Here is a 22,126-nt window from a genome sequence, read left to right on the forward strand (position 1 = left end):
GCATCACTTGGATCGCACGTAGCGACAGGGGTCCGTTACATCACCACCACCATCTTGTCTTGCGTTGTTGTAGTTCCCACTGTCACATCAGAGAAAGAGACTTTGAAAGAGACCCCGATTCGTTGCTACGTACATCATACTTTAGTTTCGATTATACCCCAAAGTTTCTTCTTCCCTTGTTTTCTGGATTCCTGGGAACGGCGCAATTCTCATCAGAAGGAGCGGTGGGCATTGGCGTACATTATGTGTTATTTGTTTCAATCCCCTTGTGTTATAGAATTGGTTTATCATGTGTTTTGCCTTGTCTTTGGCCTCTCGAGCATCAGGGCTTTGGCCCTTGTTTTTCGTTTGCAAGCGCCTAGATGGCTGCCCATACCCACCCTTTTCTTTCGCTCACGGTTGGCATCGGCGCTGCAACACCACAAAAGTCATTCTGTCGTTTCCAAAAATCATCAGCAGAGGGTGCGCCCTCTTGTCACGGCCGCACCGCATGAAAACAAGTCAAACACCATCCACACGTCTTTCTTTCCAATATCCGGATGGTCCACATTCGCTTCGTCAATCAGACACTCGCTATCGCAGCCCTGGGAGGCCAAGGGCGACAAGGTCAAGACTTGCATTATTTTGGAAAGGTTTACTTCCAAGTACAGCATTTCGGTATTGTGTGTATCTTATTCTTCTCCTTTGTCGGGTCTGCCGCTTTACGGGCATTGGGTGGAGCAACCGTTTCAATGTCCTTTGGCATGGAAAGGCTTCCAATCGTCTTCGGACCGCCGTTTTTCTGATCTTTCTTCGCTCGCAATCTTGTCATCTTCCTTATACCCCCGGCTGTTGAGTTTGGTCTTGCAGGGCAGTTGTCGCGACACACCAGATTGACGGACAACATTTGGACTGGAACTCTGAACATTTCGAAATGAAATGGCAAGGACGAACGACACCTTTGGGGTTCTTTCTTCTTACCACACAATTTTTCTTCTTTTCTCTATCTATATTTATTTCGGATCCTACTTCCTTTCTTCACTGGATGTGTGTGTGTGTGTGTGTTACCCCCATTTCCTATGTTCAATTGTGGTGGTCATGTTTCTCGTCTCCGTCGTCTGGCCTGGGTGACGTCATGGGCCGAGGAGATTCTGAGATTGAGATGGGCCTTGGTTTCTCGGCTACTACTGTAAATTGCACTTTTTTGGGGACCCAGGGATTGACAGGGAGAGAGAGAGACGCTTTGCGAAAAGCCGCTTGTTACCATGGCGCGAGCAGCTTCTCGGTTGGTTTCTCGGTGGGCGAACGATTGAGGATTAGCAGGGGAAGGGATGGAAGAGGGGGCATGAGGAGACAGACGATGGAATTTCCTTGCGGCATTCAATTGTGATTGGCGGCTGGGCCGACTACTTGGTCACTAGGAATTTTTACCGCATTGGGAAGGTTTTCTGCTTCGCAATCGATCAATCGAACAACGTAACTTGGCATGATGATGGTGCCGTTTGTGATTGGCGTCTGACACCGGCCGTATCGTGTCGTTTGGCACCGTGACGACATGATTATCATCGTCGTTGACCATGTTCTCACACACACCGCGCGCTGCTGGGCTGGCTGCTGGGCTGCCACGCTGGTGGTGGTGGTGGTGATCTCGGCAGCCCATCCGTTGCCCGCACTTTTTTTGCTGATCTCTTGCGTTTCGTAGGCTACCAACCGAGCGACGCCGTTGGGACCATTTTTGCCCCTCCTCCCTCACCCCATCATCTCAGCATCATCGTCATCAGCAATCGGCGGGCACAACGACCCCTCCTCCTCCTTGTTCTGCCCTACCACCATCATGGAGAAATACCCTGAGCCGGGCAACTCGAGCCTCCTCGCCTTGTCCTGCTCGGCCAAGAAACCACCCCCAGCTCGCGTGCGGTGTGAAGGCGTGACGTTGGCCTCGCTTGGCCCGCTCTGATCTTTTGTCCCTGACGGCATGGCATGGCATGGCATGGCATGGGCTGGCGGGATTGGCAAGCCCCGTTGTCGCATCGCATATCATCGCATCGCATATCGCATGCCCCGGCGGCGGCGGCGGCCCATCGCGTTGTTGCGCCGCGTATGTATCTGGAGGGCACGACGGATGTAGGTACGATGGTAGCTGTTTTGTGAGGGTGTATTGGTCAGGAGGTGTCGAGCTCGAATCAACAACAGCATGAGATGGCCAGAGTCCATCGGAAACCCCTTCCCCTCGTTATGCTTCTCCCCCGCGGCCAGTCAGCCAGTCAGCCTGGCTCTGTAAAGTTGACTGGATGGAGAGAATCTGCCCTCCTCTCCCTGTGCGACCAACAACCCCTCACTCCTTCATGTCCATCATCTCCCCTGTGCCTGTGCCTGTGCCTGTGCCTGTTTGTGCCCCCTTCCTTTTCTTTTCCTTCTCCTTCTTCTCCGCCATTGCCGGGCTTCTGTTTAGCTTCTTCACGCCGCCTCGTGCCATGCCATGCGACAGCTGCTGCCCTGCCCTGCCCTGCCCTGCCCTGGCTCGTGGTCGCCCGTCGCCCGTCCTCCCATTCGTCGCCTAGCCTGCCGCTCGCTCCGATTCGCCTGCCGCCGCTTTGCCACGCACCACTCTGCCACGCACCACTCTGCCTGTCGTCTGCGAGGGGCAGCTCGCGGGGTTGCCCGACCTTGCTGACGCTGATGATGATGATGATAATGGCGACGATGATGGTGGTTCCTGCGTGCTGGGAGTGTACCTACGGACCTGCGCACGAGGAGCGATCGTCTGTCTCGTTGACTGCTGCGATGCGTACTGTACGCGCGCCGTGCGACAAGGCGGCGACGACGATGAGAAGGCTGCGATGCTTGCGCCGGCCAATGGCTTCTGTCAAGAGATCTGTCCATCACCCCCCTCTCATCATCACCAATCTCATCCCATCTCATCTCGCCTCTCGTCAACCGCTTACCATCCATCGCCCAACGACTTCCACCACCCATGGCGGCAGCAATCGCAAAACCTGCCTGCGCTCCAAACAGACGACGACATGGCGCAGGACCGTATCGAGCCGCCAGCAGACTTGGAAGATCGCATGATGATGCCGCTGGGCACGAGGTCACACTGTCTGGCGACTGGCGATTCGCGCGCTGTTCCGGTCGGTCAGGTCAGGCCATAAACGTCGTCATCATTCAGGTCGTCGCCGCTTAGGTTTCCCTCCTCTGCCTTGTCTTCCCACTGGCTCGTCCCGCTCGCTCGCGAGTTCCCCCGCCATCTCATTCCATGCCCCAACCGATGTATGTATGTACCCCAGCCAGCAAAGGTCCACTGTATTCTACTCGACGACTCCACTGCTAGAAGAGCCCAGAGAACCAGTCATATGGCGCCGACTACTGCTCGCCAAGCCCGACTTTTCGTCCACCTAACGAGGAAAGTATCTGGGTAGGGCAAAGCTGCTGTAGGTCATAGTCGCCCTACCTACCTGCTCCGGGGAAATACCACCACTGCTGCTGCACGATGACATCTAGCGTCGCCTATTTGCTTTCAGAGATCGTCGACGTCCGCTTCGGCGTTATAGGCGTTGCGTCGCGTTGCGATAAGGTATTTTCCGTTGGACCACCACGACCGCTACTGTCCACGAGACCTACCTGCGCTTATTCTTGTGTCGACACATGTTTCGGCTCTTTGGAGAACGACAACAACAACAACACGTGGACACGATGGTGGTGGTGATGGTGGGAGCGCCATCCATCTGAAACACGCAAAAGCAATGCTACCTACATAGCTGCATAGCAGCAGTAAGTAAGTAACTGTGTGTTGTCTTTTCTTGGACAGTAGTAGTTTGTCGTGTTCGTGTTGTGGCGGAGTCCATGCAGCAGCAAGCCTGCCTTCTGCCAATGGTTTGCCAATGTTGTCCCAAGCCTTTCCGCCGTGCTTGACTCGCGAGGCTGGCTGGCTGGTTGCTGGTTGCAGGTTGGGCCCCGTCGTCTACATGCCTAGGTTTTCGTGCGGAGATTGACATTATGACTGTAGTTTATGTGGAGGAAGTTGGGCATGTGGTGACCTTGCCATCGGGCCTTCCTGGACTACCACAGTACCACGACTTGGACGAGAACTGGAATGCCCGTCGTGTGCTTGTTTTGTTTTGTCCATCTTGGTTGACTGTGAGGTTGGATGTTGCCCGGAGCAAGGAGGCGGGCATGCAATAATGCAGATGGAGAGACAGACGTGTTTGCGGTTGCGTCTGCTGTGCTGCACACGGTACCTACATATAGAGGTGCGTATGGACACGAATGCTGCTGCACTGCACGCATGCTGCAGAGAGGTGTGGTCTTACAAAGGCATTGATTGTTGGCAAGTACCTGCATGAAAAATGGAGGGGGCATCGAGTCCTGTATAACGAACCATCCAGTTCTATAGGTACTGTAGCCCAACCAGGCGAAAAGGAGATGAACGACAAGATGCCCCAGTCCAGTCCTATGGTGTGCGCCCCCAGTTCTCCTAAATTCTGGGCAGCGTAGGAAGCAGCATCATTGCAACTCGAATTGAACGAGGAAAAAAAATGCCCGCCATGTTGCACTGCTGCTGTGGCACAACCCAGCCATGGCCACCGCACCCACCCCCAATCATCCCGCTTACCAGGGCGGGTTAGCGGCTGGCCCCGAGACCCAAGTCATGAAGGTCAGCCCAAGGAGGGAGCCGAAGCCGAGGCGAGACGCCACAGCCGAACCAACCACCAGCCCGGCTCCGCGTCCTTTGCCTCCCCCCCCTCGCCGTCGCCCCTCCCTCGCTCCCCTCGCGGCAGCCTTCGCTCCCACCAACCACCAACCGCGCTGAGCCCACCGTCGCTTCCAATCCGATCGTCTGCTTTGCCAACGTACCTTGCTGCCCGTGTGTGAGGGTGTTACGGTGTGTGCCCGCCCGCCCGTCCGTTCGCAACACACACACCTCCACTACAGTGCTGGTTTGCCCCGAGCGCTCCGAACGAGCTGCGAGCGAACCCAGCGCCAGCGCCAGCGCAGAACGGGCAGGTCAGGTCGCGTCTCTTGCCCGTTGGAGGACCTACGCAACACGGGGTCGGGGGGCAAGAGATGAGTGAGGCAAGCGCGAACACGGCGGGCGGGAAGCGCCCGGCAAGGCCGAGATGAAGGATTCGCATCAGGACGTGTTTGTGCATACGCGCCAGGAGGGAAAATACATCGCGACGACATAATCTGTAGTGTCAAGCCAACGTGGCCTTGGCCTCTCCCCCTGGATGATGATGATGATGGATGGGTCGCTCGCTCGCGAGCTCCTACCGCGTTCAACTAAGCGCCGGGCGTCTGTCTGCTTGGGTCATCCGCGGGGAGTTTGTTGTTGCTGGAGGAGTCAGTCGAGTTGGTCGGTGTTTGTTGTTGGCTGCGGGTCATCATTTTGCGTAGGTGTGCTGGCGGAGCTAAACGCTGCTTTGTCTGCCCGTTGATGGGCTGATGGATGTTGTTGGCCTCTGCGAGAGATGCGATCTTGTCCAGGGTCTCTCTGCCCGTTGCCTTTTTTATCTTTTCTTTTTTTCTTCCTTGCTCCGCATTCCGCAGTCTCACCACGGATTACCCGCCTAGCGACCAGTCGCGTCATTTCGTTGCCCGTCGTCGTCGGATTTCCAGCTGTCAGTCGAAGAGAAGGTTTCGACGGAGCTCGGGTCGGCGGGTAAGGCGTTGGGTCGGCGCCATTGTAGGTCTTGGGGGATCTCGGGTTTCGGATTTGAGTGCGTATGAGGTGGTTGGTTGGGTGGATTGGATTGATAGCGGATGGCTTGGTTGTTTGCGGCAAGAAAGGGACGAAGAGCGAGCGATTGGGCGGACGTGCTCGGGAAGGAATTGAGTCATCCCCGGGAAAAGACGACGACGACGACGAAAACAACAACAACAAAGATGGATGCTCGAAGGGCAGGGAGAGAAGGTTGCGACGAGGTGACTGTGTGGCGCGCGTCTTTGTTGTTTGTCGTGCCACGTCAGGTAAGTGGTGACTGAAAGCAAGTCAATTTGCAGTTTACGAAGTCTTTCAGTTGAGCAAACGGTGGTTGGTAGGATGTATTGTGCGACGCAAACCCAGTCGTCTTCTGTGTTTACCCGCGGAGTTGGATTCTTCCTTCTTCCTTGCTCTTCAACATCCATTGTTTACTCATCTCTGCGGCGCCCTTCTCACACCTCAGCTGCGACACACGAGAGGACCAAAGTCACAAGAGCGACATGCGACCTGACGTCAAGCAGCTCCCCCGGGTCGCGTCGTCGCACGACCGAGCGAGCGACGGTCGCAAAGGCTGACAGAATGCCCAGCGCTCCTTGATGACGGCAGCGGAAGAAGGCGGTGGGTGGATGGCACCAGGTAGCGGACGACGCGGATCTCGGGTGTCGGGCTCTGGCTTCGGGCTTGCCTTGTTGGGTCGAGAGGCTAGTGGGAGCGTAGTACGCTTGAGGATAAGGTGAGAGTGTCAAGTCAAGGGCACCGAATGTCTCTTGATTTGCTTGAGCTGAGGTCCACAACACCACTGCTTACTGTGCATGTCCGGTAAGCAGTTGGATAGAGAAATTTGGGGATGAGGAAGCGACGAAGACCGTATGTTTGATGGAAGGGTCGGCTCGTCGGTAGGTTGATCAGCTCTTTCCTGACATCAGCCTTCTGATGTTCTACGTGGTTCGCCGGGCGTCTCCAGTCTGCTCTGACATTTGCATCTTCATCACTTCAACACTTCTATCCCATTCGCCAAATCTCCTCTATCAGCACCCAATCTCTGTGCTTCTCCATACTTCTACTTCTAATTGTAGACCCGAAAGTTCGATCGAGATGCCCCAGCTGAGGTGAACAAATGCCGCATCGAGAGGAAATCATCGAGATGACTGCGAGGCCACTTCCTAAAGGTGGGTATATTTTTCTTCAGTCTCATTCGTCTCTCGTCGTCCAATCTGTTTTTATCAAGTCTACTCGATTCCGTGTCAGTCTCGTCTTTCCATCATTGATCGACGAAAGAACTGGCAGCGTGCCTAACTCAGGGAGGGAGTAGAGGAGGGAGCGAACGACGAGATTCAGGATCAAGCATTCACTTCTTGCTTGCTCCTTTCTCATTCACGGTGGCATCATGAGGTGGCAGTGCAGAGCTTGCTGTCATCCTTCCAATTCGTCAAGTTCGATCGAGTTTGACTGCTCCTTGTCGTCCAGTCTCTCCACTTTAAAAACCAGCACGACAGTCCCGGACCATACCTCTCATGTATCGCAGCATTGAACTGGGAGCGAATCTGCATGTCTTGCAACGATGAAACGCAAGGCCTATACCTGCTCGTCGACGGAATCCGACAGTACCTGCAGCGTGCCTGAAGAAAGGCGCAAGACATATGCAAGGCCCCATAGGCTTTATCGGTATGCTCCAATCGACAGTGCCACGTCAAGCGAGCTGAGGAGCTACTTTTGTCTTCAGCATCTCTTTTATCCAATTCGTAGTCGGTTGTCGAAGTCTGTCCAATCTTCGTCCTTTCCATCCTCTTCAACACCTCTGTCCCCTTTTGCCGCGAAGTCTGATCGCGACGCCCTCGTCGTCGTGTCCAACAGTGTTGATCTGGACCCGTTGCGATTGTCCGGAGGACGTCATGAAGATGGAGATGGATGCAAGGCACGCTGCAGACAAGCCGTACAGGTCGCCACATTGAGTAGCATGTGCACTGCCTTCCCCATTTTCTGCGAGTGTTGCGCTCCCAGTTAGGTACTGTCTTGATCCGAAAAGCATCGAACTCACAGAAATCCATCATGGTGTCCTATTTTAACCACACCACATTCCAGCGTCATCCAACTCAATTCGTCTGCCTTTGTCCAATCTTCTTCCACAAACGGCATTTCGATCTGGCTGCTCAAGTCTTCGGTCTTAGTAGCTCGTGGCATCTGCAGCGTGCCTGAAAGATTATGCAAGGCCCTCTTCTTCTCAGCCAGCCAGTCCGCACGCAGAGGAGTGGCAGTGTCGATATCTCTCCCATCACGACATCGACACCCACCCACTTCAATGCGAAGTATCCGTCGCGCTCCACGCTTAACTCGCGAAGCACAGGTACGCGCGAAATGCGCCGGCGCAGTCAGTCAGTCCATCAGTCAGCCAGCAAGTCAGGCAGTCGGCCGCGCTGCCGCTGCCGCGCTGCAATGCAGATGCCATGCACAGCCATAACAGACATCCATCCGCATTGCCCACCACTGATCGACTTGTTCCTGGCCTTGTCTGCGTCATTTTGGCCGTTGCGCTCCCTGCGCCTCTTGTCCTGCTTGATCCATCTCACAGCCTGCCGTAGCTGCCTACACTTCAGGGTCCACAGCAGACAAACATTTCGGCCGCATCGAATTGTCATGACGATAGACTACCTTGCGCTGGTCCTCTGCAAGTCAGACCAGGGCAGGGCAAGACAGGGCGCAGTCTGCACTGCACTGCACTGCACTGCGCTGTCGCTGCGGCTACTGCGCGATGCGAAAAGGCCGCCCAACCATGTCAGTCGATATGTGCCTGTTTTAAAATAGCCAATCGACTTGAGCGTGGGACCTGAGCAGTATGCACAGCGAGTAAATCATCACATCCCGATCCACCCGACCAAATGCGCATCTAGATGGAAGCGATGCAGGCTCCTCGCAAATGCCGTACCTTTCTGCATGGATGCATGGCAGACATTCCGGCTATCTAGTATTTACCTTTTTTTGACTGATAAAGACCCAGTCTATCTATAGGTGCCTTTTCCCCTCTTAATATGCGCGTATGTAAGCACTCCCGGTACGTACCTTGCATGCAGAAACGCATGCAAGCAAGCAAGCAGGCAGATATTTTGCGCGAGGAAGAGAATCAAAAGGCCCGAAAAATGCATCTTTTTTCTATCTTTACATGCTCTGTCGGCTTTGTCAGGGCAGGAGAAAGGGAGAGCGGGGTCGAATGTTGGAGGCAGCCGAATCAGTAGATACAGGACTCAGGAAGCCAATGCAATGCATCCATCTCCACACGCCTATACTGACGATGCAGATGGTGTGGAGGCAACTGGTATCGTGAATCTGCGGTTTGGAAGGTGCGAGCTTGCCAGCCGCAACCGAATAGAGTTGTGGTGTGGTAAAACAATGTGCCGTCCGTGGTGGGGAGAGAAGTGCATGGAATGGAGCCTCGGGCATCCAAAATGGTATCCATTTGTTTCTAGCTGTCTTGGTGATTGGGCTGGTCAATGCTGGTTGTTGGCCAGTTGGTTGGCCAGCTAGGCAGACTATTGTTAGTCGAAGCCAAGGTCGACAGATGCCTCGACTTTTCCCCTCTCGCCATGCGGTGACGATGGACAGCGACTGCGGCATGCAGAATGGGAGGGCTCAGCTACGCACGGGCTTTCATCAGTCGCGATGATGCTTTTTGCCTAGGAGGCGGGGCAGCAAAGGCCTGGTGGGTGAGGAGTTGGTGTTGTTTCGAGCGAGCCCGTCTTTGCCTGCCCCTCCCCTCTCCCCTTCGCTCCCTTCCCTTTCTGCCGGCGCCCGCCCCTCGACCTGGTCGAGTTGGGCTCTGGTTGCTGGGTGCGCGGACAGGGGGCGTCGCCCGCTCTGTTTTCTAAGGCCAGGGCACTGAGGCGTTGAGCGTCTGTTCCGCCTTGGAATTTTTCCTCTTCTTCTCTGCAGCTCTCATGACATGCTGGGGAAGCTGTCGTTAACGCAGCTGCTATAGCCACGGCGTGTGGCGGGAGTGAGGCATGGATGGAGCCGGGGCGTTTTTCCGCGGGGGCGTCGAATGCCCGCTTACGGCGGACTCGGTTGCTGCCGCTCGTTTTTGCTCTTTCTGTCGACGACGTCGTGAGAGCAAGAATTCGAAGTTTCGAGCGGTGGAGCGAGCGATAGAATGGCCAGACTCCTGGCCAGGCCGATCGCAAACAATTCAGCCGCCATGGAACTACTGTTTTCCACCCATCGTGCTCCAGCCGTCTGTGAGGCCCGCTCCATCATCACACAACAGACGTCTCAATACAATAGGCCCGTCGCCTAGGTATGCATGTAGGTGACCTTCTTTCTTCTTCTCTTGCAGACAGTTGGCGAAGGAACCGTCTCACGACCTGCCACCCATACCCCACGCGCGCTAAAACCGGACCATCACGGGACCGGGACGCTCTTCGGTTCAGCCTCTAGCCGTTATGCTGCTAGGAGAGGAGAAAAGCTGGCGCGCGGGCAGCACATCTTTCCTGCGCCCAGATGGCTCCGCTATCCGGGCCAAGAGCCGTGTCAAGTTCGGCTCACTACTTGCGATGGCCCAGCTCAAAACCAGGTCTGGCCTGCCGCGGCGCTGCGGTGTGGTGTGGTAGCACGCTATTCCCGCCTCTCTTGTTTGTCTGTTTGCTTGCTGCCTGCGCTTTGGCTGCCCGCGCTCCCTGCTGTCTTGCGTCTTGCAATGCGGCCGTGTTTGCCTGTTCCTTGCGCGCTGTTTTTTTGTTTTTCTGTGCAGGCACAGCCAGCCGACCAACAAGGCTGCTCGTTGGTCTCACGTCGGGCAGTGTACATACACCAAGTGACAAGGCTCAGCTCTGTCACGACCGCAGCAACAGTCTCTCCACTGGACAATTGCTGCAGTGTCCTGCGACTTATTTCACCAAGTCTCTTGATCCATCGTGAGCGACATATTCTGCGCGCTGGCACAGCCACTTTTGGGCCACACTGCGTCGCCTTGACCGTTTGCTGCCCATTTATGTTTTGCGACTTCTTGTATAGCTCGCTAAGAGTTTCAGCGGGATCTCAAATTAGCCATTGTTGTAAAAGTAATCCTCCACCGTCTTGGTAAAGAGCAATGACGGGTTGTAGTGCTTCGGAGCTGTGACGATGAAGTGTATTTCCGCGGGAGATAGATGCATAGGCGAGACGTTTGCTGGTGTACTTCAACAAGCCTTTTTCTTCTGCTTTTTTGGGTTCAAGAAGTTTCACTAAATGCTTGCAACCGTTTGATAAGCAAAAGGTAGCTCTCGTTGCTTTTTGTCAGCAACCTCTGGTCTCTGACGACCCAAGCAAGCCTTCTGAACCATGTAGACGTTGAAATTGGGCCCCAGATCCGGGCTGGAATGCGTTGATATTCGGAGTGACCGCACATACAGCGCAAAGTCTTTGCAGTTTGCGTATTGGACCGTCTGATTGGCAGGACATATGGCGCAGAGAAAATACAAGGCGTGGCGCACGCATCTTGTTGGTCGACAGGAATCAGAGAGACTGGTGGAAATAATCTGAAGTGGCGAACTAGGAGAGGGTGTGGAGGAGAGGGTGAGGAGTCTTTCGGAAATGATTCATATCGTGGTCGCGCTTGAACGTCACTTTCTCTCCCCTGAGACTCTATACCCACCACTACTCCACACTTTCAAAGACAAAGTGATGGGCAAGAGGCACTCCACCCGCATCCCGCAGGTCTAGATCGTCAAGCGGCTGCTCAACACCATCAAGGATGGCAGTATTGACATGCAAACATGACTCCTGATCGCCGTTAGACCATCCCAACAAGCTAGACAGAATCCTCAAATGGACAGGACACTTACACCACACTTTTCGGTAGCGCAAGCGCAGCAGCGAATCACGACGCCCTGTTTTCGCGAGGCTCCCGCTCAACGCGCTCGTAAATGGGTGCTCCCGCCCCTCCATCACGCCTCTCCCCTACCGTATCGTCGCGTGTGCGAGTTTTGCCTCCTTCCCTATGCGGTTCTGGCCACAACACCATGACCGGCCATCACGACCCACGACGTTGAGCCCCCACACCTTCCCCATATTCCCGCCCTCTCCCCAACCACCAACCACCAAGATCAAAGCCTCGTTGTTGCTGTGCCAGCCCCCGCCGGCGCAAACTCCGCCATGCTTCAGCTCCGTCTCCGTAGGTATCCGGTCTTGGAGGCCGGCCGCGCTGAAGAGTTCGGTTTGGCTCGTCCGAGAGTTGTGCACAGCGCACCCAAGCCAGTGAGAGAGGGCGCTGGTGCCTCTGGCAGCGATGCGGGCAGCTTGGCTGCCAGCGCGTCCAGTAGCAACACCACAGCACACCATCACGGCGGGCGGGATCTACTGACGGGGGCGGTGCCCACGGTGGGGACCGCGGACGGCACGGCTCTGTCGGCTCGGTCGGATAACGGCATGGGCTGACAGGGAGGGTGCGTGAGTGAAGACGTGTGCCTGCGAGGAGGGAGATGGAGGAGACAGGGAGGGGGATTTGGTAAAGGAGGGGGGCGAGGCGAGGTTTGGGTTGCGCGGGACTTGGTGTGGAGTAAGGAACGTGGGTGGAAAATGAGGAAGATATGGGTTGGGCAAGACAAGAACTGGAAAGAGACGGGGAAGGGTGATGATGGAGTAGGCCAATCAGGGGGCGTGACTGGGATGGTGGCTGTAATGTTGCGGGTGTGGAGGTGCGGGATGGGTTCATCGTCGTCCAACACTCCTCTTGTTTGCTGCTCTTGCCAACGTTGATATGGGTATGTTTGAGCAGCTAGGAGCGCTGAGAGCATGGAACAGCCAGGTAAAACGATAGCTGGGGGAGAGCTGGAGCAGGAGGAGGAGCAGCTTCTGATGCCTGGCTGCCTAAAAATTTGCAAGAAAGAAGGTTTGGGTTTCGTGAGAACGACCCGGAAGCAAACGTAAGGTGAGGTGCGATGATTAGTCCACAGTCATGCCGAGGCAGCCGTTGCTTGCGACGACGATGACGCCGCGCTGGGTAAGCGTGTGAAGAGGTGGGGTTCTCGGTTTGGTGTTGGCGATTTGTTTTGATTCGGGGAGTTGTTGGGCAAACACCTGAATGTTTGAACGGCACACGTTAAGCGAGCCAACCAGCAGCATCCGAATGATAAACGAAGAGATGCTATCAGAATACTCGGTGGCTACTTTTTCGTACTCGCGTTGGTGATGGGAGCCTAGAGAAACAAACGGCTCGAGGGCACGAGAAGTTGCGGGCGGATGAACAGACATGCCGGCTCCGGACCGTCGCGAATTTGCCTTTGTGGTTGTGTTTGACGAAGGGTGGAGGTGGAGGTTGTTTGCCTGAGGCTTATTTGGTGATGGAGATAGATGAGCGGATGTCTCGATGTTGATCCGCCAGATTGCTTGTTTCGGCCAGGAACTGCGTGTTTCCCAGATCTATCGGATAATACCCAGAAATTTCGTCTGGATATGAGAATTCCAGCCAGTCATATCGTCTGATTAAATTGATTATCCTCATTGACTTCCGTGCCGTACCATTGAGCCATGTAAGTGACATCATATCCATCAAGATAAGATGTTCAGCCTTGGTACCTCCCGTGTACGTACCTCGTCAAGACATGTACTCCTCTTGTTTCGAGTCATGACACGATCGACCTCAGGTCTTGTTTCTCAGTCTTGCGGACGCGTAAGTGCAGTTTGCAGCGTGCCAAAGCGGGGCAGGAGGCGTTAACTCTTTGCTGTGCATATACACTTTCACAGCAGCTTGCTCTAGAGCTGCCCCTCACTGTCGGCCTGATGCGCGCCTTGTCTCTGTCGAAGAGGGGCAGGGTGCGGACTTTTGGTTGCGGCATTGTGCCCCTGCTCTTGCTACATTATGGATCTGCAAGCTAACGCAGGTGGCCGGATGCTAAAGACAGTATATTGGTCGCCGTGTGTTGGTGGTGGTGCGCTCAACCGCGTTTAGCGATGCAGGGAGAATTCAATTCGTGAGTAGCCTTCGTTGAATTTTTTTCTCGGTAGGTGGAGAACTCAATTGGCAGAGCAATGGGACTGGGGGACGACTTGAATGCTTCAATATTCGAGACGCAGCATCTTCAACGCGGAGAGTCCTCTTATATCAATGTCAATCCACAATCAAATTTATGATTTAGAGTACTTGGACGCCAGGTGGATTTTTCGACTGACCTCTATCTCAAATGTAACCACTCTTTGGTTGAGTGATGCCTGATCATGATATCTTGAAACTGCGAATTGATTGTTCCAACGCCTTTTTATGCCGTATGCGAAATCCCCCGGAACTCCCTTCCCAAGATTTTGTAGCCTGAAAGATTGCGGGACCCCTTTACAGATAGTCCTTCTTCTTTGACGTTCTTGTGTACTGGTTCATATGCCACTCAACGTCGCCGTCCTTGTTTTCGAGAGTGCCTCCCCTGATCTCGAACAAGCGCATGGTCATTCTGGGGCCGACTTCCGCCAGCTCCACGCTCTGGTGACCAGTCCTCACGAACACATGATGGCGGACTTCGATGCTGTCATCCCTGTTGACGAACGTGACGACTCTGCTGCCGACATCCTTGGATGTCACAGCCGGTTGCCGCGGTGGAAATAAATGCTTGATGATCTTTACAACGCGCTTTCCAAGCTGTGTAGTGAAGCCTTCGAAGATCAAGTGGGGGTACGACTCTGAGACGGTACCGCGGGCAGCGTTGGGAATATCGTGGCGCAGGACGACGTTGTGGAGCGAGAAAGAGGCTGTCGGTCCATGGGGGAAATGCGAGACGGTGAGCGCAGTGGGCGTTCCGCGGTGCTCATGGAGAAGAATCACGTCGGAGAGACCCGCTGATTTGGCCGACGATACAATGTTGGGCAAGACCAAATTTCCTCTGTTGACGCGGATACTCGTGGGCAAGAGCAGACGAATTTCTTTTGCGAATGCCCCCAGTCTCGTTGACGGGTCGCGAGAGGTAGTCACCAACACGCGGGGATCCACTATGCCCGAAAGCTGGGCATACTCGTCGTCCAAATCAAGAGCCTCATCCACTGTCCGGTCCGGAGCAGACTCGTCGTACTTGTAGTCTTCGCGCAGCGACTTGTCGTTGGCGATGGTCGGGTCTAGTGGTTTGCCGCTTGCGAGGGACTTTCGAAGGGCAGCACGTTTGTCGGCAATTTCGGCATCGCGAAGGGTAAGAGCGCGCCTGTACAGATAATCGCGACGCTCGCGAGCTTGTCGGCGCTGGGCAATGGGTTAGCTTGGAATTGAGGTGTTGAGAAAGTGATGCGCCTACAATCATGACTGGTGTGTCTTTGCAGAAGGACGCGTTGTTTCCTGGAGCTGAGCGCGAACGAGGTCTGGTTTACGTGGTAGAGGCTACCTGGAGAAGTGGGTGATGAGAGCGCTGGTTGTGAAGGTGGTGGTGCAACTTTTCGGGCGGAGTAATTTTGCGGGAGAGACCTACGCAAGATCGACACGGCTCCGCGGCGGCGGCGACTGCTGGGTCTTGTGCCTCCATCATACCCACGCAACACAACCTGCAAAACACCCTCTGCCACTCGCGCACCCATCCTCAACCGTCTCGCATTCAGACCAGCAGCCTTCTGTCTCGTCGACACAAGGCTGCGCTCTGCCAGGTGCAAACGACACAGCGAGATAGCCGGATTCGCGCACGGAGCCTGAACCCGCGGTACTGTACCTCCCACCGCCCGCAACTGGGATTTTGCCTCGCCCAAAACACAGCTCCACCCTTCCCCTCGACAACGCTTCCTCTGGCCACGCCTTGCAAAACATCTCGTGGCCACCATGGAGGGCGCTTTCACTCATTTGGGCAACCATTTGGTGTCCGATTCGGCCTCCACCATCAACGCCGGCGACGATGAGAGCATCCTGGACGGAGACCTTGGCCGCAGCAACCTGAACGGCCGCCGCCGCCGACTTGACGAGGACGATGATGGAGATGGATACGATGATGATGACATGGAGAGCATGGCTAGCATGGCAGTAGGAGGCAAGCAGGGCCAGAAGGCCGAAGAGGAGGTCGAGCTGCCGTCGCATGCCTGCGCGTAAGCATTTTTGGTCTTGCCGGCGCAATTCGTCTTTGCTAACCCTGATATCGCCTTCAGCTACTGTGGTATCCACAACCCTGGCAGTGTTGTTAAGTGCCTGTCTTGCAACAAGTGGTTCTGCAGCGCTCGCGGCAATACTTCGTCATCCCACATCATCAACCACTTGGTCCGCGCCCGCCACAAGGAGGTCCAACTTCACCCCTCATCCTCGCTTGGAGATACCGTTCTCGAGTGCTACAATTGTGGGACCAAAAATGTCTTTCTGCTTGGTTTCATTCCGGCCAAGTCTGACACGGTCGTCGTTCTTCTTTGCCGCCAACCTTGCGCCGCCATGCCATCCTCCAAGGACATGAATTGGGACACTTCGCGCTGGCAGCCTTTGATTGAGGATCGCTCGTTCTTGCCATGGCTTGTAAATCAGCCTTCGGACCAGGAGCAGCTCCGCGCTCGCCATCTCAGCCCCCAAATGATTGCGAAATTGGAGGAGATGTGGAAGGACAATAGCTCTGCTACCATCGAAGATCTTGAGAAGGGCGCTGGCGTGGACGATGATCCGATGCCAGTGCTGCTCCGCTACGACGATGCTTATCAGTACCAGAACGTCTTTGGCCCCCTCGTCAAGATTGAAGCCGACTATGATCGCAAGCTCAAGGAATCTCAATCCCAGGATGGACTCATCGTGCGCTGGGACGTCGGTCTGAACACCAAGCATCTTGCGAGCTTTGTTCTGCCGAAGTTGGAACTTGGAGATGTGAAGCTTGCCGTGGGAGACGAAATGCGCCTGCGCTACACGGGCGAGCTGCGACCCCACTGGGAAGGTGTTGGATACGTCATCAAGATTCCCAACAACCAATCCGACGAAGTCACGGTCGAGTTGCGCACCAAGGGCGACCACAAATCGGTGCCTACCGAGTGCACACACAACTTCTCCGCCGACTACGTCTGGAAGGCCACGTCCTTCGACCGCATGCAGCACGCCATGAAGACTTTCGCCATTGATGAGATGAGTGTTTCTGGTTATATTTTCCACCGTCTTCTGGGCAATGAGGTCGCCGCTGCCCCGATGAAGATTCAAATGCCTCGCAAGTTCAGCGTCCCTGGACTCCCCGATTTGAACAACTCTCAGATCAGCGCCGTAAAGGCTGTTCTGGGGCAGCCAATGAGCCTGATCCAGGGGCCTCCTGGAACCGGCAAGACCGTGACATCTGCCACCATTATCTACCACCTCGCCAAACTCACCAATGGCCAAGTCTTGGTTTGTGCGCCCTCTAACGTCGCTGTCGACCAGCTTTGCGAGCGCATCCACCGTACGGGCTTGAAGACTGTTCGCGTTACGGCAAAGTCCAGGGAGGATGTCGAGTCTCCGGTCCGCTTTCTTTCGCTCCACGAGCAAGTTCGCATGAATGACTCCAACATTGAACTTAACAAGTTGAATCAGCTGAAGAACGAGCTTGGAGAGCTGTCGAGCCAGGATGAAAAGAAGTTCAAGCAGTTGACTCGCGCCGCCGAGCGCGAGATTCTCACGAATGCCGACGTCATTTGCTGCACCTGTGTTGGTGCCGGTGATCCTCGTTTGTCCAAGTTCAAGTTCCGCACCGTGCTCATTGACGAGTCTACTCAGTCTGCTGAGCCCGAGTGTATGATCCCCTTGGTCTTGGGCTGCAAGCAGGTTGTCCTTGTCGGTGACCACCAGCAGCTCGGACCTGTAATTATGAACAAGAAGGCGGCAAAGGCTGGCTTGAACCAGTCTCTGTTCGAGCGTCTCGTCATTCTGGGCTGCAACCCCATTCGTCTTGCAGTCCAGTACCGAATGCACCCTTGTCTGTCCGAGTTCCCCTCCAACATGTTTTACGAGGGCTCTCTGCAAAACGGTGTCACTATGCAGCAGCGCATGAGGAAGGATGTCGACTTCCCATGGCCGGTCGTTGACAATCCGATGATGTTTTGGTCCAACCTGGGCAGCGAGGAGATCTCGGCCTCTGGTACATCATACCTCAACCGCACCGAAGCGACCAATGTCGAGAAGATCGTAACTCGCTTTTTCAAAGCAGGTGTCAAGCCCCAGGACATTGGTATCATCACCCCGTACGAGGGCCAGCGTAGCTACGTTGTCTCGTCCATGCAGGCCCACGGTACTTTTAAGAAGGAAAATTACAAGGAGATTGAGGTTGCCTCGGTCGACGCCTTCCAGGGCCGTGAGAAGGACTTCATCATTCTCTCCTGCGTCAGGTCCAACGACCACCAGGGAATTGGTTTCTTGAGCGACCCCCGCCGTCTCAACGTCGCTCTTACTCGCGCCAAGTACGGTCTCGTCATTTTGGGCAACCCGAAGGTCCTGTCCAAACACCCTCTGTGGCACTACCTTCTCATGCACTTCAAGGAGCGCACTTGCCTCGTTGAAGGCCCACTCAACAACCTGCAGCCATCTCTCATGCAGTTCAGCCGGCCCAAACAGTCTTACCGTGAGCCCCAGCGCTTCCAGATGGCCTTCCAGCATGCTTCCAACATGACGTCTGGTCGCGCCGCCATGAATGGCAAGCCCCGCCAAGAGTACAATGACAATGGTTCTATCGTGGGATACATTCCGGACGACGTCTCCTCCGTCCACTCTTCCGCGCTCGGTGGCGTCGGCGTCCCGAACAATTACCCGCCCATTTTCTCCAACTTCACCGATGCCTGGCCCTCTTTGCCGGGTGCGCGCAATGGACCCAACGCCAATGCCAAGGCCAAGGCCAACGTTGCTGGAAGCGTTGCTGGCGAGTCCGTCGCTGCATCTGAGCTGACAGACACCAATGGCAGCGTTGCGGATAAGAGCGGTGTCGGCCAGGGCGGCGTGAGTCTCGCCGGCCTCAGCCTCAACGACTTGTCGAAGCCAACCAGCTTGTCTCAGTCCGACCGCCTGAAGCGCTATGTCGAAAGCAGCGGTCAGCCTGGTCCTGTTGGGTACGGTCGTGGTCAGACGGCTCGCGGCTTTCCGGGCGATGACGATGATGTTCGCAGTGTGTCTACGGCTTTCGCCAGCCAGATTGGCCTGGGCTCTTACGACTGATTGCGGTCAAGACTGTTCGCCATGCAGCCTTGAGATTTTCCAATCTTCTTGGCTCCTCTGCCTGTCATAAACATTGCAGCAGCATCAGTTCGAGCAGCCACAGGAAGAAAGCGAGCATGCTCTGGCCCAATTGAGCATGCGCCTAGCGAGCGAGCATGAACAGGCCAACGATCGTGCGCGGCCGCTTCTGCCAGGCTCAGAAACCACCGGCATGCCAGTAATGCTTGCGCTCAAGGGAGAAAGAGCAGACAAAACACCGCCGCAGGACCTGTTACCACCATGTCGTCGCAGAAGAAAACCATTGTCGACTCGTCCTGCCACACTCTTCACCCTTCCTTTGACTAATGTCAGCATTGTACTGTAGCGCCCTCGGGTTGCTCAGCCACCGGTGATGGCATGTACGCAACGCCAAAACTTGTTCACCTCACAGCTAGCAGTTTGACAGCTCCTGGACATCATCTTGATGTCCTCGGATTACTTGTCTTGTCGCTGGGTGGTGATGATTGGAGCTGTAGCTGGTGGATTTCTGCAGGTCAAAGTGGTCATTGGGTCCTTCGAATTCTTCTGTACACTGAGTCGCTTCGATGATTTCTGATTTGAGGTGCATTCCGATGTGCCGCACATCCAGTAGACAGCTGAATTAAGAAAAATTGCTTTTGCCTTCAGGATTCAATGAGAACGTGACATGATCTCTATTACACTGGATGCCGTGCCATGATATGTATTCGAGGTACTCGATGCTGCCCACGGAGTAGTCGCTCCTGCCGTTTTGGGGTGAAGGTCGTGTGGTCCGTGCTCAACTCGTGATGTCGCGCGTTCGCGCTTTCCTTCCCTGCCAGTGGCGACGCGTCATGACGCCAACACCTCGCAGCTGAATTCTTCCTTCCATCCGTCTCTCTTCTTCAACCTCAACCTCGGCATGAATTTCTGACCGCAGAATCAAGATGGCCCGCCCAGTCCTGTCCTTCCGCGGCCTTGGAGATTTGCCAATTCCCAGAGACGGCTACTGGGAATTATTTACCGACATCGACGAGGACGTAGTACTTCGCCTTCGATCTGGATGGAGTATGTGCACAAGCTCATCTTCAATACCTACCTGCGTGGTGCGAGACTGACCCGTCAACAGACGACATCAGAAAACCGGATCAGTGCTTGGCGGTCATGGGTGAGCCTCTTGTCGCTGCTTTTTTGTGCCTCACGTTCTGAACCCGTCAACAGCTGTCCAAGGCCCTCACCTCACCCTTCAATCCAGATGCGAAGGCTGTGACATTATTCCGCCTGAGCTGGACCCGAATCTCGTTGCCGAGATGCGGGGGAAAATCTCACTGGAACGGAGCACACGAGATTGCCAGTACAACGTGGTCCTCAGGCCGAACGACCGCATCTTTCTCTGGTCCAACGAGGATTCGTACAAATGCTCCTTCAAAGTCCTTCCAGAAGATGTTCAAGTCGCGTCATCCATTCCGGCCACGCAAGGCAAGCGAGCGGCAAAGCATGAACAGCCACAGCAGACGCTTTCTCAGCCGGACAAAAACTACAGAGCCAGGCCAGAGATGTCCTGGAGCCCGGAGGAAGCGCGTGGTATTCAAACGGAGAGCACAGAGCGACGAACTCACGAGCAAATTCCGGCTGCTACGCCCATAGCAGGTTCGACAGGTACTTCTCAAATTGTCAAAGATACGCCTGCAACAGACCGTTTCCGAGACACCTCACTCCAGAACGTCCGTTACACACCTCGTGCGCAATCCGGTCCTGGATCTCACAGCATGGAGGACGCAAACCGGCGGCAAGGCCACAGGAGCGCTTTGTCGCACAGCGCTTCAATGACAACAATCGACCCTCGGTACCTCTCTCGTCAGGACCCCGAAGATCCGGAAGAGGATGATGAAGATGCCACAGCATCAGAAGGACCCGACGAAGAGGATGACGAAGAGGATCTCGATGCTGTAAAGAGTCCCAAGCCAGCTTCTGAGTCGTCGCATGCAAATGGCACTTCAAAACTTCGCTCGGCCAGCCATGAACAGGCAGAGGAGACGGGCGCTCCGGAAGATTCATACGACAAAGAGGAAGAGGATGGCCCACGCAACGTGAGGGAAAGGCCGCGTCGACGGCTACTTTCACCCCAACAACAGTACCGCTCGCCCCGCGTAGTGATTCCTGTAAATCCTCCCTCTTCGGGTGAGCACAAACGAAAGGCGTCTGAGGAGATATCCCCTCGACCTGCAAAACGTGGTGTTCTAGCCGAAGAGGCAGATTATCTCTTTCCAGATGTTCCATCTCCTAAACCACGTGCGGTATATGGCCGTGGCGCAAGAATGCGGGCTGCAAACGCGTCCAAGGACGTGTCAAGATCTCCACGGTCCTCAAATCTCTCGCGCCAATCTTCCACCAATGAGGGACGGCCTAAGGACGATTCAAGATCTCCACGGTCCTCAAATCGCTCGCGCCAATCTCTTACCAATGAAGGGCCGCCGAAGGACGAGTCAAGATCTCCACGGTCCTCTAATCGCTCGCCCCAATCTTCGATCAACAAGGGACCTGAAATCGCCAAGGACACACCAATCCGCGTGGTCTTCAGCAACAGTAATGTCGTCACTCGACTTTCGCCAATGAAATTCCTCGGAAAACGGGGTGTGCAGGTTCTGGACAGCGTCAGCTCGAATGGCTTCGATTTTCTTTGGTATGTTTCGTAATCAAAGCATCAATATGATCTGCTAACTTTTCCTAGTGTGAAATCGACAGAACCTATGAAGAAGAGCTTCAAGCTCTTGATGAGCGTCATTTCGAGCAAGCGCATCATTAGCGATGACTGGGTTACGGAGAGTCACAAGGCACATAAGCTGTTGGACACGAAGGAGTTCATTGCGACGAACGCGCCGAAGGAGTGGGGATGGGGAAGTTCCCAAGATGAAGTCACTGAAGCCTTAGAACTGGACCGCTCGAAACTGTTCGAAGGATTTGAGGTCGTCATCACGCCCTCCCTTAAAAAGGAATACGGCAAAGGCTACAAGGACGTTGAAAAGCTTTTGGGCGCAACTGGGGCATACAAGGTCAGTGCGAAGGGAGCCCGCGCCGAGGGCTTTGGCGATGACACGATTGTCATTGGCTCCGAGACCGCAGACCCGGCAGACCCGGACGCTACGAAGCTTACGGCCAACAACATCCGCTGCTTCAACAAGGATTTTATCAGTATGTCGATTCTCCGTGGCGAACAACTTGACCTCGACAGCGATGAGTTTCTGCTGCAATTCGACACTCCGAAAAAGACTGGCAAGGTTGGTCGCCCGAAGAAGTCGAAATGAGAGACACGAGTACTTTTTCGCCGTTCGGCACTTTTGCTTTCCCACTCAACGCTTTTGCATTACCACACAAGGACATTAGGCACG

General features: G+C 54.9%; 6 protein-coding genes across 6 annotated transcripts; 3 read left to right on the forward strand and 3 right to left on the reverse strand.

Annotated features, from left to right (window-relative positions):
* Positions 1-21: 21 nt before the first annotated feature.
* Positions 22-1,136, forward strand: BKA78DRAFT_165684 (uncharacterized protein). The gene has a single exon (XM_066883167.1). The coding sequence runs from the start codon at positions 244-246 to the stop codon at positions 874-876; it is 633 nt and encodes a 210-aa protein (XP_066742710.1). The 5' UTR covers positions 22-243; the 3' UTR covers positions 877-1,136.
* Positions 1,137-1,908: 772 nt separating this feature from the next.
* Positions 1,909-3,260, forward strand: BKA78DRAFT_165699 (uncharacterized protein). The gene has a single exon (XM_066883168.1). The coding sequence runs from the start codon at positions 2,179-2,181 to the stop codon at positions 3,049-3,051; it is 873 nt and encodes a 290-aa protein (XP_066742711.1). The 5' UTR covers positions 1,909-2,178; the 3' UTR covers positions 3,052-3,260.
* A 3,768-nt stretch (positions 3,261-7,028) lies between these two features.
* Positions 7,029-7,997, reverse strand: BKA78DRAFT_165732 (uncharacterized protein). Its single transcript, XM_066883170.1, has 2 exons — positions 7,719-7,997; positions 7,029-7,660 (listed from the first exon to the last, which is right to left on the reverse strand). Exons 1-2 carry the CDS (start codon positions 7,859-7,861, stop codon positions 7,066-7,068), a joined length of 738 nt encoding a protein of 245 aa, XP_066742712.1. The 5' UTR covers positions 7,862-7,997; the 3' UTR covers positions 7,029-7,065.
* Positions 7,998-11,379: 3,382 nt separating this feature from the next.
* BKA78DRAFT_165726 (uncharacterized protein) lies at positions 11,380-12,474 on the reverse strand. The gene is made up of 2 exons (XM_066883169.1): positions 11,491-12,474; positions 11,380-11,428 (listed from the first exon to the last, which is right to left on the reverse strand). Exon 1 carries the CDS (start codon positions 12,357-12,359, stop codon positions 11,679-11,681), a length of 681 nt encoding a protein of 226 aa, XP_066742713.1. The 5' UTR covers positions 12,360-12,474; the 3' UTR covers positions 11,380-11,428; positions 11,491-11,678.
* Positions 12,475-13,973: 1,499 nt separating this feature from the next.
* On the reverse strand, positions 13,974-14,922 carry BKA78DRAFT_354372 (anticodon-binding protein; the record flags this gene model as incomplete). The annotated part of the gene is made up of 2 exons (XM_066891722.1): positions 13,974-14,864; positions 14,917-14,922. 2 exons carry the CDS (start codon positions 14,920-14,922, stop codon positions 13,974-13,976), a joined length of 897 nt encoding a protein of 298 aa, XP_066742714.1.
* A 4,762-nt stretch (positions 14,923-19,684) lies between these two features.
* On the forward strand, positions 19,685-22,042 carry BKA78DRAFT_297191 (uncharacterized protein; the record flags this gene model as incomplete). Its single annotated transcript, XM_066886727.1, has 4 exons — positions 19,685-19,805; positions 19,867-19,905; positions 19,959-21,420; positions 21,469-22,042. The coding sequence occupies 4 exons, from the start codon at positions 19,685-19,687 to the stop codon at positions 22,040-22,042; spliced, it is 2,196 nt and encodes a 731-aa protein (XP_066742715.1).
* Positions 22,043-22,126: the final 84 nt, after the last annotated feature.

The sequence above is a fragment of the Phyllosticta capitalensis genome (genome assembly GCF_038381095.1).
Source record: "Phyllosticta capitalensis strain CBS 128856 chromosome Unknown BKA78scaffold_7, whole genome shotgun sequence".
Taxonomy (NCBI): Eukaryota; Fungi; Ascomycota; class Dothideomycetes; order Botryosphaeriales; family Phyllostictaceae; genus Phyllosticta; species Phyllosticta capitalensis.